Genomic DNA, 15,935 nt, shown 5'->3' on the forward strand with positions numbered 1-15,935 from the left:
ATGGTCATTGAACTCAACTGATAACTGAAGTAAAATGGTTCCCTATAATATTGTATTAGGAATTCCCATCTCAAAATGATTGAAAGAACCTTTCAATCATTATCATTTATCTTCTGGAATTTATATGTAACTACGTGAAGACAAATAGCCGGTCACATTCAGAGAGTCATATATGGGTTTCCACCTGCAAAGGGTTAGTATGAGAAACATATTTATGTAGGTCAGATTATACAAAATTAAAAATTAATTCTATTAATTTATAAGAGATTGTATGGTGTACATGAAAAAATACTGTTTGATGGTGTTTAATGGTGTACTGTTTGATAATAAATTTTATTCTTGAAGTAATTAGCAAAATAGTGTAGATACATGTAACAACTACATAATGCCTACCTGAAAATAAACTGCTTTTTCTCACTGTAGTTTGTTTTGATAATATCTGCAATCAGTTAATAAAATAAAAAAAGTAGTCTGTTTATTATGATAGTAATAATTATTTATTTTATTAGCGTTGAATTCTTACATTGATTTATTTTTTGGTATAATCTTTATTTATATCAATAATGACATTGGTTCACAGTTGCTGTCTGCTTCTTTTTTTTATTTTGAAAAGTGGTGTTTAAATAAGGCAGTCCTGTACTTTTTAATTTTACCAAAATAGTATTAGGAGATTTTATTTCAGAACTTTTAAGTAACTTAAATTTTCAATTGTAGTTTTATAGGAGTTTCTTTTCTCTGAAATAATTAATAAAAGAGGTTTTTTTTAAGTAAGGGCCATTTCAACTTTGCCACTGATTTATACTTTGGAAACAGGTAATACCTGTGTAGTGTATTTATTTGTACTGGTAGTCATCATATGTTGCAGCAATAGATTAATCATATCTTCAATGGATGCTTTGCAAAAATAAATAATTCTGCAACTTATGAGGTTTGAACAGTAAAATTTTTCTTAATGGTGAAAAACAAATCTGCTAATCTGTAAAGAAATTTTTTACTAGCACTTTCTTCTAAATGTAATTTGTTAAAGTAAAGTTTGGTGTCATTTGTTTTGGGCAGGATGAATGTTCACAACAGAGTGTGGCAATCATCCAGTTTTTATCACAAATCATTTATTGGAAAAAGTAAATAAAAAGATTTCACAAAAAAGATGATTCACAATTTCACATCAAGAAATGAATTTCCAAACATTTTGTACTTAGTAATGTATGAAAATTTATTGGAAAAACTAATTTACATAAAGTTGTCTTGTCAGGTGGGTGCCAAAAACATTGATAAATAAATGCAAAGATAAACACCTTGCTACAGCTCAAACATTTCTGCACTTCTACCAGAATGAAAATAAACTACGTTGTGCCTCCAGATGAAAATTCTCATTTGTTAATGCTGAAATAAAGGGGTAATTGATGTAGTGACAACATTCACCTTCTCTGAAGCCCAGGAAATTTAAGACTTTTTTTACAGATGTAAAAAAACAGATACAACAAAGGGTTATTACTTATTCAGTTCATTACGCATGGAAGTACTGTAAATGCCATGAGGAATTCTTGAACAAATTTGATGCACTATTTAGAACAAAAGTCATGGGAAACTGTTGAATGGGATTTTGTTTCTGCATGACATTTCATTGCACTGCAACAAAAACTATTAAAAAATCTTCACTTGAAATCTTCAAACACCCACCATACATCCCAACTCATAACCTTTCATATAGGGATAAGTACTTTTTTCCCCATTTAAAATAATAGTTTGTATCACAGAGGATTGAAAATGATAAGGAACTGTATGTATGGTATAATTAATTGATGTAACAGTGGGAAAGTTTTTGAAGGCTGAATACTAAAGCTAATAAAATGATATAAAAAATGTGTTGCTTGTGAAGTAAAAAATTATATATATATATTATGTATATTATCTATTGAAGTTAAATGACCTTACTGTACATTTTTTATGTTAGCAGGTTTGCTTGTTAATGATTCTATACTAAAAGTCAAAGCATGCTTAGCTGGATTGATCTCAAACTTCTCCAGGCTCTAAAGTGCTTCCATTACGTGTAGCAATTTTATCTGATGGGAATATTTCCTTGAAGGTGCAAGCCTGCCTATATTTTTTTATTTTTCAGTCAGCTTAAGAAAAGTTTATTCTGTCTAAGTTACTTCTTAAAATAACCTTTTTTTGCACGAGTATACTTAATTCTAACTTGTATTTTGTTGTTATATTTTAATTTTTATAAATTTCCTGTTTAATTTTTTTCAGGCTGTAGAACAGTTAAATATAAAGACAAAAATATTTAAAGATTTAATAACAGATGAACCCTTTGTTCGCAAAGATATAATAACTTTACAGGATCCTACAAATTTATCAAAATTTAATCTTGCTAATTTCCATCACTTAAAAAATAATTTAAGAGTTGAGGATGAAGGTAACTAACATTTATACCTTAATTTATTAAAAATAAAGTTTGGTTTCGCAAACATTATAAATAGTTGTATTATGTTAAATATATCGTCAACTCTCTTAATTTTTTTTTAATATTTAATTTTAGAAGAGATAAAGGCTCGCAGTGATCCAGAAGCTAGATTAAAAACAGTTGCTAAAGAAACAAGAGAAATTTTAGATGAACTCAATAAAGAATATAAAGCTCCTGAACTTCAAACATCTGAAAAAAAAGTGGCTGATAAATTCAATGCTGTAAGTATTGTTATGTATAAATGTACAGATTAGTCCTTGACAAATATATATACAATTTATTATTTTTTGAACTATGAATTAATCCATATGCTCAGTTTTATATTGAGTTTCTATGCGATAGTATTAAAAGCATTCCTACCTTCAGACAAGTTTAAAAAAAAAAATTGCAATAGAACTGAAAAACAGCAATAGAGAATCACTGAATTAGATTGCTGATGAATTGAATTGATAGATATGTAAATTAATTAATTAATTTTTTTGCTTATTTTTAAATAAATAGTTGAAGAAAATGAATGAAAGTTATGGTACATAATACTGACAGTGCTGAGCATACTACATTATAGAGCAAAGTACAGATGTACTTATAAATAATGTTGACCAGTGTGTGACTTCTGAATGGAATCCATTTTTAAAAAATGAACACATTACAGAAAAAAGTAGTTTTTCAGATATTTTACTGTAGAAACTCCAGATCTCCTTTATATTTTTCTTTGTGAGTAATTGATAACAATTGCCAATGCTCTTAAAATTCTCAATTTTTTAACTGAAAAGTAAAATACTCGGTGGTCTTTAGTGTATTTTAAAAACAAAAATATACCGGGTGATTTGAAAAGGACTTCACAACTTTAAAAGTATATAAAAATTTATTTAGATAACTTACAGATTCGGTTTAGGTCTCATTTCATATCAAAACAATCAAATTTTTACTTGTGCAATTCATTAGTACCAAATTCAGCCACCAACACTGTCACCAGTGTTGTTAAAATTGTATACATTTACTGGTGCAAAATGTGCGTGCTGTGAATTTGGTTTCATGATTTGCAGTCAGCAACAGCAGTTCAATGTAATTTTCACAGAGTGCGATAGGGAGCCTTCTGGTATACTACAATTTACTCTTGGCAGTAAACCTTTGTTGAGACAGGTTATTCTATTAAATATACAAAATCACCAGGGTGCCTACACATCCCTGAAGCTGGTGTGTAACAACTCAGAGAAAGCTTTGCATTTAGTCTGAAGAAATCAACTTGATGTGAGTACATGACTGGCATTCCACGAATGACTTATTGAGACGTATTACAAAAACGATTGCACTAGAAGCCATACAAACTAACCATGGTTCAGCACATTATAGATGATGACAAAGTTGCTTGGCTGCAGTTTTGTGTGGAAATTATGAATAGAATTGCAGACAATGATACATTTTTAGACAATGTAATTTTTAATGATTAGTCAATATTTCACATAAGTGGCAAGGTGAACCACCCATAACTGCCTAATATGGGATAGTGAAAATCTTCATGAAACTTTGCAGCACATTTATGGTAGCCCTAAAGTCAGTGTTTTTTGTACCCTAAGCAAACAAAGACTGTATGGCCCGTTCTTCCAGGAGGCAACCATAAATGGTATCATTTACTTGGACATGCTTCAAAATTTTCTAATTCCTCAGTCAGACGATGATGTCCAAGATGAATGCCTATCAGCAAAACAGGGCACCATCTCATTACCACCTAAAAGTCCGAGATTTTCTTGGTACTTGATTCCCAGGTCGGTGGATTGGTTGTGAAGGTCGAATTGCATGGTCACCTCGCTCCCCAGATTTGATCCTGCTAGATTTTTTCTTGTGGGGGTTTCATTAAAGATCAGGTTATGTATCTCTTTTGCCTGCTGATTTTGTTGATCTAAGGCTTTGAATTAACGCCACAGCTGCAGAGGTATTACTCGACTTGCTGGCTACAGTCAGAAATGAAATCGACTTCAGGTGGGATGTTGCTTTACAAATGGAAGCCATGTCGAACCAAAGTGAATGTTTTGTAACAAACTTGATGAGTTTTCTATAAAGTCAGACCTTAACCGAATCTGTAAGTTATCTCAATAAATTTTTATATACTTTTTAAGTTGTGAAGTCCTGTTTGAGTCACCCATATATTAATGTATTGAATAATAATGTAAGTAAAAAAAAATATTTACAGTGTAAATAGTATTTATATAGAATAATATTTTTAATGTATTATTTGAAAAAAATTGCATTATGTAGGGATGTATGATGAAAAACATAACTTGCATAAGCATAATCTTATATCAGCTACATACAGTTTGTATATAACTGTCATGTAAACAGCCCACTCAAAGTTCTGGCCTGGACAGGAGCTTGAATTCTAGGAGCGCATAGCTATATGACCAGCTATTGATCTGACTGATTTGAGACTGCCATTCATGCTAGCCATCATGGATGACTGTTAGCTCTGATTGGTGTGTAGATATTATCAAGTGTAGATACACGTATTTATCTATCTGCTCTGTCAATCAGTTGTGGTTGGGCTTATGAATATTATAGAGAATTGAATTTTTAATCATTTTTTTGTTTATTCTTATTCCTGTTAATAATGGGAAGCTTAATGATTAGAGGCCAGAAGGCTGTTCATATAAGCCAAGCATTACTCTGCTCAGTTTGTCTTATGTCTCAGCCTGACTCGATGAAGATGGCTGTGGTTTGCAAAACCATCATGCCACACCTGGACTCCTGCACTATGGAGAATGACTCCAGGCTGTCCGAAAACATTTTTGGATATAGGCCTCTAATATACTATCTGTTTAGTTAAGTTTTTATGTAGTTTTTACTTTTGTTTTTTCTTTTCTTTTTTTTTATTGTTATCCGGACAAATTTCCTTATATTATTGCCCCATCTTTTATCTCTTGTGTAATATCCTTCAGTAGAGATTATTTTTTTAGGCTATGTTGTTGTCCGGAATGTAACTTTCTAAACTATTTTTGTTACCTATATGAACTGGAACTCTTGTCTTAAAAATTCATTTTTATTCACTCTTTCATTACTTCTTCATTTTTCATGCTATTTAATTCTCCATACTCCTCCATGGCCACATGTCAATATCCTCCTAAACGTTTTTTCCTTTTTCAACTTTTAATTAATGTATATGTTTCATTGCCATATAGAAGTGTATATTGAATATAACATTTTAGATTCTATCTCATTTTTTCTTTCACAATTTCTGTTAACATACCCAAGTACCTGTACCAATTAACTTGTTCCTTTTTCTTTATTTTATGTAAATATTGCCTTATATCCTATTCTTAATATTTTGTTTTTACCATTCATTTTCTTACTTTGTTCTGCCATAATGTTTTATAAAATGTTTTTAAAATCATCCATAAAATATCTGTTTCATATTAAAAAAAAACATGTCGTTTTTAAATCTTATACAGTCTATTCCATTTCCTATGGTGATCTGTTCATCTTCTAAAGAATTTTTTTATCATCTCTCAACATGTCTGTTAATAAGATGGTCAGTAAGGCAGCTGCCTTACCTTCTTCCAAAGTCAAAAACCCAATTTTCTTTATTCTTTATTTTAATATCTGTTTTCTAATTCTGGTTCTTTAACCAATCTTCTGCATCCAATCCATTCTAAAATACACCAAACAATTTGAATAATACTAGATGTACTGGTTTATTATATATGAATCTATTTTTAATTTCCATAGCTTATACAATTTTATACTGTCGGATGCTATTTCCATATATGTTAAAACACAATTATTCCCTTATCTTATTTAATTAATTCCATCCCTTGTGCCTCTTCACTTCCTAATCCATGTTGTTTTTATTTAACTGTTTATTCCTTTTTTAATTTAATCAGGAAACACAGAAGAATCTTTGCTAAATGTAAAATTAAACTCTTTTAATCTAATCTTGACAATTAATGCACCATGGTTTTCATTGATTAGAATCATGATTGTTTTGAAAAAAGCCTTTTTGGCATATTTTACTTTTGTAGATGTCATGTTAAGTTTGTATTGAGTAATAATAATTTTAAACTATTTAATCTGAAGCTTTTTTTTTATGTATAAATAAACTTTTATATTTCTTACCAGTTATTCTGCTTTGTTGTTAAAAACAGGTTTTACAAAAATGTAAAGCATCAAACTAATATTTACTTATACACTTGAATAAGTATGTTATAATAAAAATTGTAATTTTTTACATCTGTCATTATTTTTTTCTTAATTAATTTTCATTTTATAGGCACACTATTCAACAGGTGCAGTTGCAGCTGGCTTTACATCAACTGTTATGGCGCCAGAAACAACACATGAAGCTGCAATTATTGAAGAGGATTTAGTGAGATATGATAGAGTTAAGAAAAAAGGTAAACGTATTTAAGTGTTTTCATTAATCATAATTGAAAATACTAGGGCTGTAAAAAGTTTACTTCCAACAGTCTGTTGAAATTAAACTGGTTGCTGTAATTACATGAGGCTGTTATCATATGCATATTCTTGCTAACACACATGCATCTGCACCCTTTCATTCAGTACTAAAACAGTGATCAATGATAGAACCTGTCATTGTCAGTATTGTCAACTGTGGTATGATTTGTGTATTTATGAGAAAGATAGCACTGCCAAGATCTGTAGACAATTATATCATATTTTCATCATAATGTTGTCAGTTACAACACTACAAGAGACTAGTGTTAGAAGTTCATAGAATGAAATACATATATGAATGATAAGGAGAACGATGAAACTTAATTGTAAATGGTGAACTCATTCGAACAGCTGAACAAATCTTGAGTGGTAAATGTAGTTTGTTTCATGATTTCTGAACTTTTTAAATGAATTTCCATACATTTCAAGAACTACGAAATCTTACTGGTTGTCTTTTAACTTCATAGGATCATGATAAGCAGTTCCAGAAGCTTTGTATGAGGCAGATACCAAGCCAAATAAATGGCTGTGCATAAAACTAAAATAATGTCAAGACTTTAGGCTCTGACATTCCTTGGGTGCTAGAATAGACATCTTGACAGATATGTAACAAGATGAAACATGTTGGGAATTTATAACTATTAGGATAAATTTATGAAGAGTCCAATGAATTACCCAAACAATGGATGTATACTGTTTCCCCAGCAAGACAAGAAAAATCAAGCAAGTACTATCAGACCAAAAAAAATTACACATGCACCATTTTAAAATTGAAAGGAAATTTTGTTGATGAATTTATTTAATATGTAATTACAGTAATATTAGAAGTAAATTACTGAAAAAGCTTTGTAGGTTTATCCATAACAATAAAAGCAAAAAGTGATATTTTTCTGCATGACATTGTACAGTACAGCATCTACAAATTCCTGATGAGGAGTCTTATTCTTTAAGACTTAGGGAGTTGGCGTCCGCACGGACCTAGCCTCTGCACCTTTTCTTCCCATTACACACCAAGCTGCAGAACACTATACACATACACTACATCAAGAGCACTACACAATTTACTACATATACCCCTACAGAACTACACAACAACATTCTACACTATTTTTTTCTAAAACGTACACTCGGTGATGTTGTGACACCTTACGAAACACAACTGTAACCCGAGGTGGAAACTATCATAATGGCTCTATGTAGTGAGTCTTGAACAATGTCCTCTGGGCACCCGGGTGAACCCAGTTGTATTTAGTTCTAGCTCCAGTATGCGTGTGCTCTGCTGGAGTGGTTTGTTATATCACTGGTACTCGTGGGACCAAAATTTCAAGTTCACAAATAAATTCGATGATGGTTGTTGGTCCATCTGAAAAAAACCACCGCTCCTTGTCAGCTAAAAAGGCCTCGGTCAGCTTTGTCTGATGAGGATAATAGTCTTGCCGAAGATATTATATTAAATTCTAAAGCATCAAATCTAAAATACAGAAACATTCATTTTGTTGTTGTTCAGAGTAATCAGGAAGGTGGCTCCCTCTGAAAGGTCTCACCTTTCCTAATTAATAAAGTTGTAACCGTTGTAAGTTGTAAGTTCAAGTGATTCTCCAAAGAACATAAAAAAATTATGAGATGGAACGATTCTAATAGAAACTTGTAATGATGAGCAGAGTTACTCTCTGTTATGTCTCACCAATATGGGTGGCATAAACATAAGTGCGGTATTTCACAAGACCCTAAATACCAACCGGGGAGTAATTTTTTGCTGTGACCTTCTGGAGATGGATACAATTGAAATAGCTGATGAACTTTGTAACCAAGAAGTTGTGGAGGTGAAATGAATAAAGAAATGACAGAATGGAGTGGAAGAACCTAAACCTTCCCTTATATTAACTTTTAATCTTCCTGTACCACCAGAGAAAATTAAAGTGGGTTGCCTGTTGGTTCGGGTGCAACCTTTCATCTCCAACCCACGACAATGTTTCCAGTGCCAAGGATATGGCCATAATTCATGTTCAGAAACTGCCATTTGTGCTCAATGTGCCAAAGAAGCTCACGACACCAACTGCCAGGAAGAAGAAAAATGTGCTAACTGTAGGGGAACACACACAGCTCGATCTCGAGATTGCCCAACTTTAAAAGAAGAGAAGGCAATCCTAAAAAGGTAAAGCTTACCTTTTAGGTAAGTAAAGCTTCAGTAAATGCAGGCAACCAACAGTGCTGATCCTCCAGTGAGCTAAAGTAGCGTGTTTAGGTGTTATCTGATCATATTACTTCACTTACTGCAACTATTTCTGAGTTAATGAAGATGAACAAGAAGTCAGTAGTTACAACTAGTGAAACTAACACTAGTGGACTCCCTCTTAAAGTTCCTGACTCTAAAGTTTTACCTTTGCAGACATGAGTAAGTACAGCTTGTGGTAAGCCACCAAATAAGCTCCCTGTTAAGGGAGCACACACAACCAGCTCTTCTGGGATGTCGTCTGCAACTTCCCATTTTTCTAAATCTCCCCCTCCAACACCACATGTACTGGAGGATATGTTAGAGAAACCGCCCAATCCCAGGGCATTGGATTTTCTTAAAATCATAAACTTGAAAAAGAAAAACCAGATCACCTATAACTAATTTTGTCATATATTTATCTCTATTTCTTCATCACCTTTATTTATGAGCATTATTCGCATTAGAGGTCTTCAGTCCTGCATTGAAGATGTTAGAGTATTGATGTACACACATTAATTAATAATGTGTTTCCAAGAAATGCATCTATTACAGTAACATGGTAACACTCGGAGGCTATATCTGTGAGAGGTATGACTGTCTTGTAGTCAATAGAGAGACTGGTGGTATTGCTATTTTCATGCGGAATGAGGTGTCTGCTAGAAGGATACCACTAGCTTCACTTATTCTTGCTGTTGCTGTTAAAATCTCAGTCCCCTTTAAATTGCATATCTGCAATCTGTATCTCTCGCTGATTCTGAGTTCAGTGCTCTAGAAATGTCAAATCTTCTCATGCAAATCCCATCGGCGTCGTTAATAGTAGGAGACTTCAATGTCGTATTTCCTGGGACTCATCTTTCTACTCCTCTTGAGGAAATATGATAAACAGAGTAAGACAAGAATTGGACCTTTGTCTAGTGAATCATGGGTCATACACATTCATGTCCTCATTGTCTGGTACACTGTCCAACATTGACCTCTCCTTATGTTCACCAAATTTACTCCTTGGTCTTCTTTGGTCTGCTTGTGATGACCTCCACGGCAGTGACCTCAGGCCAATTATTATTGCTTTTGGTGTTAACCACAAGGCAAGGTGAACAAAAGACTATGGAGATGGATTGTTGAAAAGGCAGATTGGAATGGTTACCATAAAGCCTTCCCATTGCACTATGAAGGTGGTATAGACACCTTTGATGAACTTACCTCTTTTTTGTTCTTGATACTTGAGAATCCTAATAGACATATCTCACAAACATCGGGAAACCCTAAACATCCTTCCATTCCTTGGTGAAATGATGATTGCCAAAACACTATTAGCAAACAACGGCAGGCACTGCACAAATTTAACCGCAGGCCCACAAATTAACATCTGGATTTGTACCATAAGGCTAGAGCGGTATGTAATCGGGTATTCTTAGACAGTAAGAGGAAGTCATGGAGGAAATACGTGGATACCATCTCACACACTACTCCAGTGTCTACTGTGTGGAAAAAGATCCATACAATCTGCAGATCACCAAAACAATCCATTCTCAGACTCATTCATGAGGAAGAACTTCTTACATCACCTTCTACAGTGGCAAGTAACTTGACAGACTGTTTCTGTTCTGTGTCACTCACTTCATCGTACAGTAACTAATTTCAGATATACAAATTACAGATGGAAATATTATCGTTAAATGTTGGTGAATTAAACACTCCATTTTCATTCAGTGAGTTGTCACACACATTTAAAAACTCACGTGACACCTCCTCTGAACATGACAACATTCATCTCATTATGCTCTCACACCTTCCTAATTCGGCACTACAACACCTATTGTGTATTTATAATAGTTTATTCTCCTCACAAGTTTTCCCTTTGGTCTGGTCAGAAGCCAGTTGTACCAATACTTAAACCTCGTAAAGACAAAGCAACCCCTCAAGCTATAGTCCTATCTCTTTCACAAGCGTTTTATATAAAGTGATGGAGAGAATGGTGAATCGCGGGCTCACTTGTTACTTAGAGAGACATGGCCTTCTATGTCTAGAACAATGCAGTTTCCACCAAGGATGTTCTTCCATTGACCATTTAGTGTCACTGGAAGCAGCTATTCAAAATGCTTTCCTACTCCACCAGCGCCTTGTCTCTATCTTCTTTGATATCAAGAAGGCGTATGACATGGCCTGGTGATATGGTCACACCCTTAAGGAATGAGGAGTCAAGGGTAGATGCTTGCTTTTATCAGGGGTTTCTTAAATAACCGAATTCCGTTCGTGTTGAGATTCCTTATCAGGTAGTGTCACCTTGGAGAATGTAATACCTCATGAAAATGCATTAAGTGCCATCTTGTTTGCAATCAACAGTATTACTGAATGTGTGCAACCATCTGTTTCATGTTCTTTATTTTTTATGATTTTGCCATATATATTACATCCTGTTCAACAGCCACAGCAGAGAGACTACTACAGAACTATATCTCACCTTGAAGCTTGGTTCACTGGCTTCACATTTTCACCTGAGAAAACAAAATGTGTAGTCTTTTCTTGCTTGTGGAACCCTTTTATACCACAAATTTTTCTGAATGCAGAACAAATTTTACTATCTCTTGTGCTATTAAGTTTTAAGTTTGTTTTTTGACAGCCGTCTCACATGGGTCAGTCACATCAAACAATTAAAAATGAAATGTTCCAAACTGCTAGATATGCTGCAAGTTCTTAGTAACACCAATTGGGGAGCCGATAGGTCATGTATGTTGTAATTTTATTATTTCTTAGTTCGTTCCTGTTTACATTATGATTGTATCGCCTACTCTTCAGCGCGTAATACTATGCCGAATATGTTAGATGCTGTACATCATGCTTCTCTCCATATTGCTGCAGATGCTTTTAGATCAAGCCCTGTCACTAGCATACTTGTTGAGCGCAGTGAACCATGTGTGGGATAGACGTGACCAGCTTTTCAGCATCTTACTTTGCCCATCTTAAAGGGCAACCAAATTACCCAGCTTTTACTGCAGTTTTTGCAAATCCTAATTTACAAACATATGAAGACCATCCAAGTTATACTGCACCTATGGGTGTATGTATCTGGCAGTTACTACAACTTTTAAACGTAGCTATACCTCCTATTTTTTCCAATGTATCCCTGTTCATATCCTCCGAGGAGAATCAACCTTATAAATTTTATTCTTGGTCTTACCATATACAAGAAACAATCAGCACATATCTTTCAACAAAGTTTTCATCATATTCTCTCCGAAATAAACCCAATAGTGTACACAGGTGGATCGAAACAGAATGATACTGTTGGATGCACATTTATAACAGAATTGGATGTAATAACAGAATCTATATGTTTGGTCTATCTAATATTACAAGTATATTTTACTGTTATGTTTTATTTCATTTTTTTTTATTATCCGAGAAGGAGCCTTTTACACTCCTCTCAGAGTTCATTTAATTTATTTTATTTATATATATACATTCATATAGTTGTTTTTATTTATTTTTAAGTTTTTTATTTGTGGTAGTAGTTATAATTAATTTTTTAGTGTCAGCTGTGGTAGTAGTTGTATGTTTTTGTGTTAAATATTTTAGTTTAATTCATAGTTTTGTTTCTAAATTTCTAGTTTAAGTTATTTATTTTATTTTATAGTTTTGTTGTTTGTTTTATTAGAATTTAATTTTTGATTTTATATTTTATTTATTTTGCTTTCCATGTGATGAATGCAAAAAATGTTTTTCACCCAAACAAAAGAAAGCATCTAAAAACAAGTTGCACAAAGGCTTTATTTGAGCTGTTCAAGTGGGGCAACCATTTCCCCTATCGAAAACAGCTTGGTACAAGTGACAATCATTTTTTCATCATAGTGAAGGTCTGTTGAGCATCCAGAATCTTGAGACCAGTAAGGATTTTTTTTTCTGGGTGACAAACGCTTCAGCATTATCATCACCCGGACATGACAATATTTGATATAATAAACAAACATGTATCATATTTTATGTTTCAATTAAAACACTAAAATTCCAAGCTGCTATATGGCAATTGGCATAAGTAGCTGATACACACTACAGTAATTTAAATTATTGAATATAAACAGACAGCCCTAAGAAACCATAAAACATGAGATAAAAGCATTTCATTATCCTCTAAAATAGTTCAAATGCTAGTTCCCAGCTTAAACTTGCAGCGCAGTGCCGCATAATAGATACAATCTACAAGGATGTGGTGTACTGTTAGTCTGCAGTCACAGCGAGTACAAACTGGTGCATCTGTTTGAGTCATCAGATATCCATAAGTGAGCCTAGTGTGCCCTATTCACAAACAGCAGATAAAAACCTCCTCCGGTGAATCAGTGTTCTTAATAGAGTGATGTTTATTGTTCATGGTAGCATTCCAATCACTACTCATGAACATGCATGCCGCTTAATATGAACCACTCTCTTCAGGAAACATACAAGATCATTAGAAGCGATGTGATCGGTGAAAGAAGGCTGGAAACAAGTCTCCTCTGCCACACTGTCTGCGCACTCATTGCTTAAAATTCTTATATGGCTGGGGATTCAGCAGAAGTTCACTCTTGTATTATTTCTAGTCATTTGCGAAATGACATAATGAATATCACAGACAGCAGGGTGTCTGGAGTACGTGCCATAAATCACCTGTGGGGCACTCAGAGAATATGAGCAAACAAAAATATGTTGATATTTTGGTCTAATTATATGTAAGGCCTTATTAATTACGTACTGTTCTGCAACGAAAATACTGGTGATGCTGGGAAGGCCAAACATGTATGTACTGTTGCCAACAACAAAGCCACAACCAACAGAATTAACATTTCTAGAGCCGTACATATAACCAAGTATAATATTAATAACCAAGTATCTGGTGGCAGTGTTTTTTAACAAGGCTGCTAAAGCTTGATGTTCTGATAGTAATGCCTGAATGAGCGACTTTATATATGTAATAGAGATTTGTAGCTAAGTTGTATGTCTAGTAGAATCCTTTTATTTTATTTTTATTTTACCATTCAGTTAGAATTAAAATTTTGTATAGACCTTGTATGTTTACTTTGATAAATTTCATTAAAATTGATTTTAAAAAGTTTTTATTTATTTAGTAACATGTTCTTTTACTCTTCATTTTGTAGAAAAATCTTTGTATTAACAGATTTAATTTAAATTTTGTTATTCTGTCTGGTAAGATGTTTAAAGAACTGATGAATGTTTAGATTTTGTAACTGAGTTTTGAGATAATGAAACCATAAACTCCACATTATGAAATATAAAGAATTTATATAATTAGATAAGCTGAGCCCAACCATGATATAATCTATCTGATACCTTGCAGTATCACCTAGCATTTTCCATTTGTATATTCTTCTATTATGATTTTAAACTGGATGTTGGTATAACTAAATTATACTTTGTGCAAAACTCACTAAGTTGGTCCCCTCTGTCTTTTTTTTTGCCTAGGTCGTATTCACCCACAATATGGTCTTCCTTGCCTTTTCTGATGCTTGCATTCCAATCTCTAACTATTAATAAATTTTCATCTCCTTTTATGTGTTTAGTTGCTTTGCCAATTTCTTCATATACACACTCTACCTCATCATCATCATCATCATCATCATCGTGGGCACTTGTAGGCATATCGATGTTAACAATCATTGTTGGCTTAGGTTTTGATTTTATTCTTACTACAATAATTCTGTCGCTAAGCTTTTTGAAACATTCTACTCTCTTCCCTATCTTCTTGTACATTATGAAACCTACCTCTGCCTGCTCTTTATTTGATTCTAAGTTAATTTTTTCTAAAATCACCTGACCAAAAGTCATTTTCCTCTTCTCACTGTGAACCTCACTAATTCCTACTACATCTACATTTAACCTATTCATTTCCCTCTTTAATTTTCTAACCCAGCCTGTTTTAAATTCTAAATTCCACGCTCTGACTCATAGAATGTTATTTTTTAATTTTCTGGTGACCCCTTCCTTAGTAGTTCCTACGAAGAGTTCTTAACAGGGGACTAATTTACCTCCAGAATATTTTTTTTTTTTACCAAGGAAGGCACCTCCTCCATCTTTGTTACATGAAAATGCGGAGAAAACATTTACATTTACATTTTCTTGAGAAAAAAAACAGCTGCAGTTTTCCATTGCTTACAGCTGCACAGTACTCAAAAAATTGAGTAATGTTGATATGGCCATTTTAGTCCTTCTGACCTATGTCCTTAACAACTACTGAAAGAGCTGCTGCCCTTCTGTAATCATTGCTTAGTCTGGCTCTCAATAGATACCTCTCTGACATGGTTGCACGTTCGATCCAGCTACTTTTTATCACTGATCACTCAAGCCTCCTCACCATCGGCAAGGTTCTCATGATCAAGGGAGGGTCTTGGTTATTTTGTAGTAAAAAAATTGCTAACAATGTGCAACTATATAAATAAAGGCTACCATAAATAAAAGCCACCATGTTTTGTTGATATTTTTTTCATGTCAGTACTTTTATTGCAATATCTATATGAGTCTGGTACCTATATCATAGGCACTGTTAGAAAAAGCAGAAAATTTTACCACAATAGTTCAAAAGAAAATTTGCTGCTGGCAAAAAAAAATATTTTTTTCTGGGCCATGGCTTGCTTGTGCTTACAGAAAGAAAAAATGCCAAAAAACCCCTGTTCTACTTTCATCCAGCAAATGCTTAGCAAGTGATGTAGATGTAACTGTTCAACAAAGGCATGAAGTTGTTTCAAAACCAGTTTTTCAGTTAATGTATATTACTAATCGCAAAACAAAAGGAAAAGTCAATAATTGAGAAACAGTAAG

General features: G+C 33.4%; 1 protein-coding gene across 2 annotated transcripts in view; it reads left to right on the forward strand.

Moving 5' to 3' along the window:
* Window positions 1–15,935, forward strand: part of LOC142323902 (RING-type E3 ubiquitin-protein ligase PPIL2) — a 50,204-nt gene that overhangs the window by 19,156 nt on the left and 15,113 nt on the right. For both annotated transcript variants that reach the window (XM_075364237.1, XM_075364238.1), the window contains exons 4-6: window positions 2,254–2,419; window positions 2,543–2,688; window positions 6,729–6,852. In XM_075364237.1, the coding sequence (XP_075220352.1) occupies window positions 2,254–2,419; window positions 2,543–2,688; window positions 6,729–6,852 (436 nt within the window). The remainder of the gene's footprint in view (window positions 1–2,253; window positions 2,420–2,542; window positions 2,689–6,728; window positions 6,853–15,935) is intronic.

Source organism: Lycorma delicatula, chromosome 4 (assembly GCF_047948215.1).
Source record: "Lycorma delicatula isolate Av1 chromosome 4, ASM4794821v1, whole genome shotgun sequence".
Classification (NCBI taxonomy): Eukaryota; Metazoa; Arthropoda; class Insecta; order Hemiptera; family Fulgoridae; genus Lycorma; species Lycorma delicatula.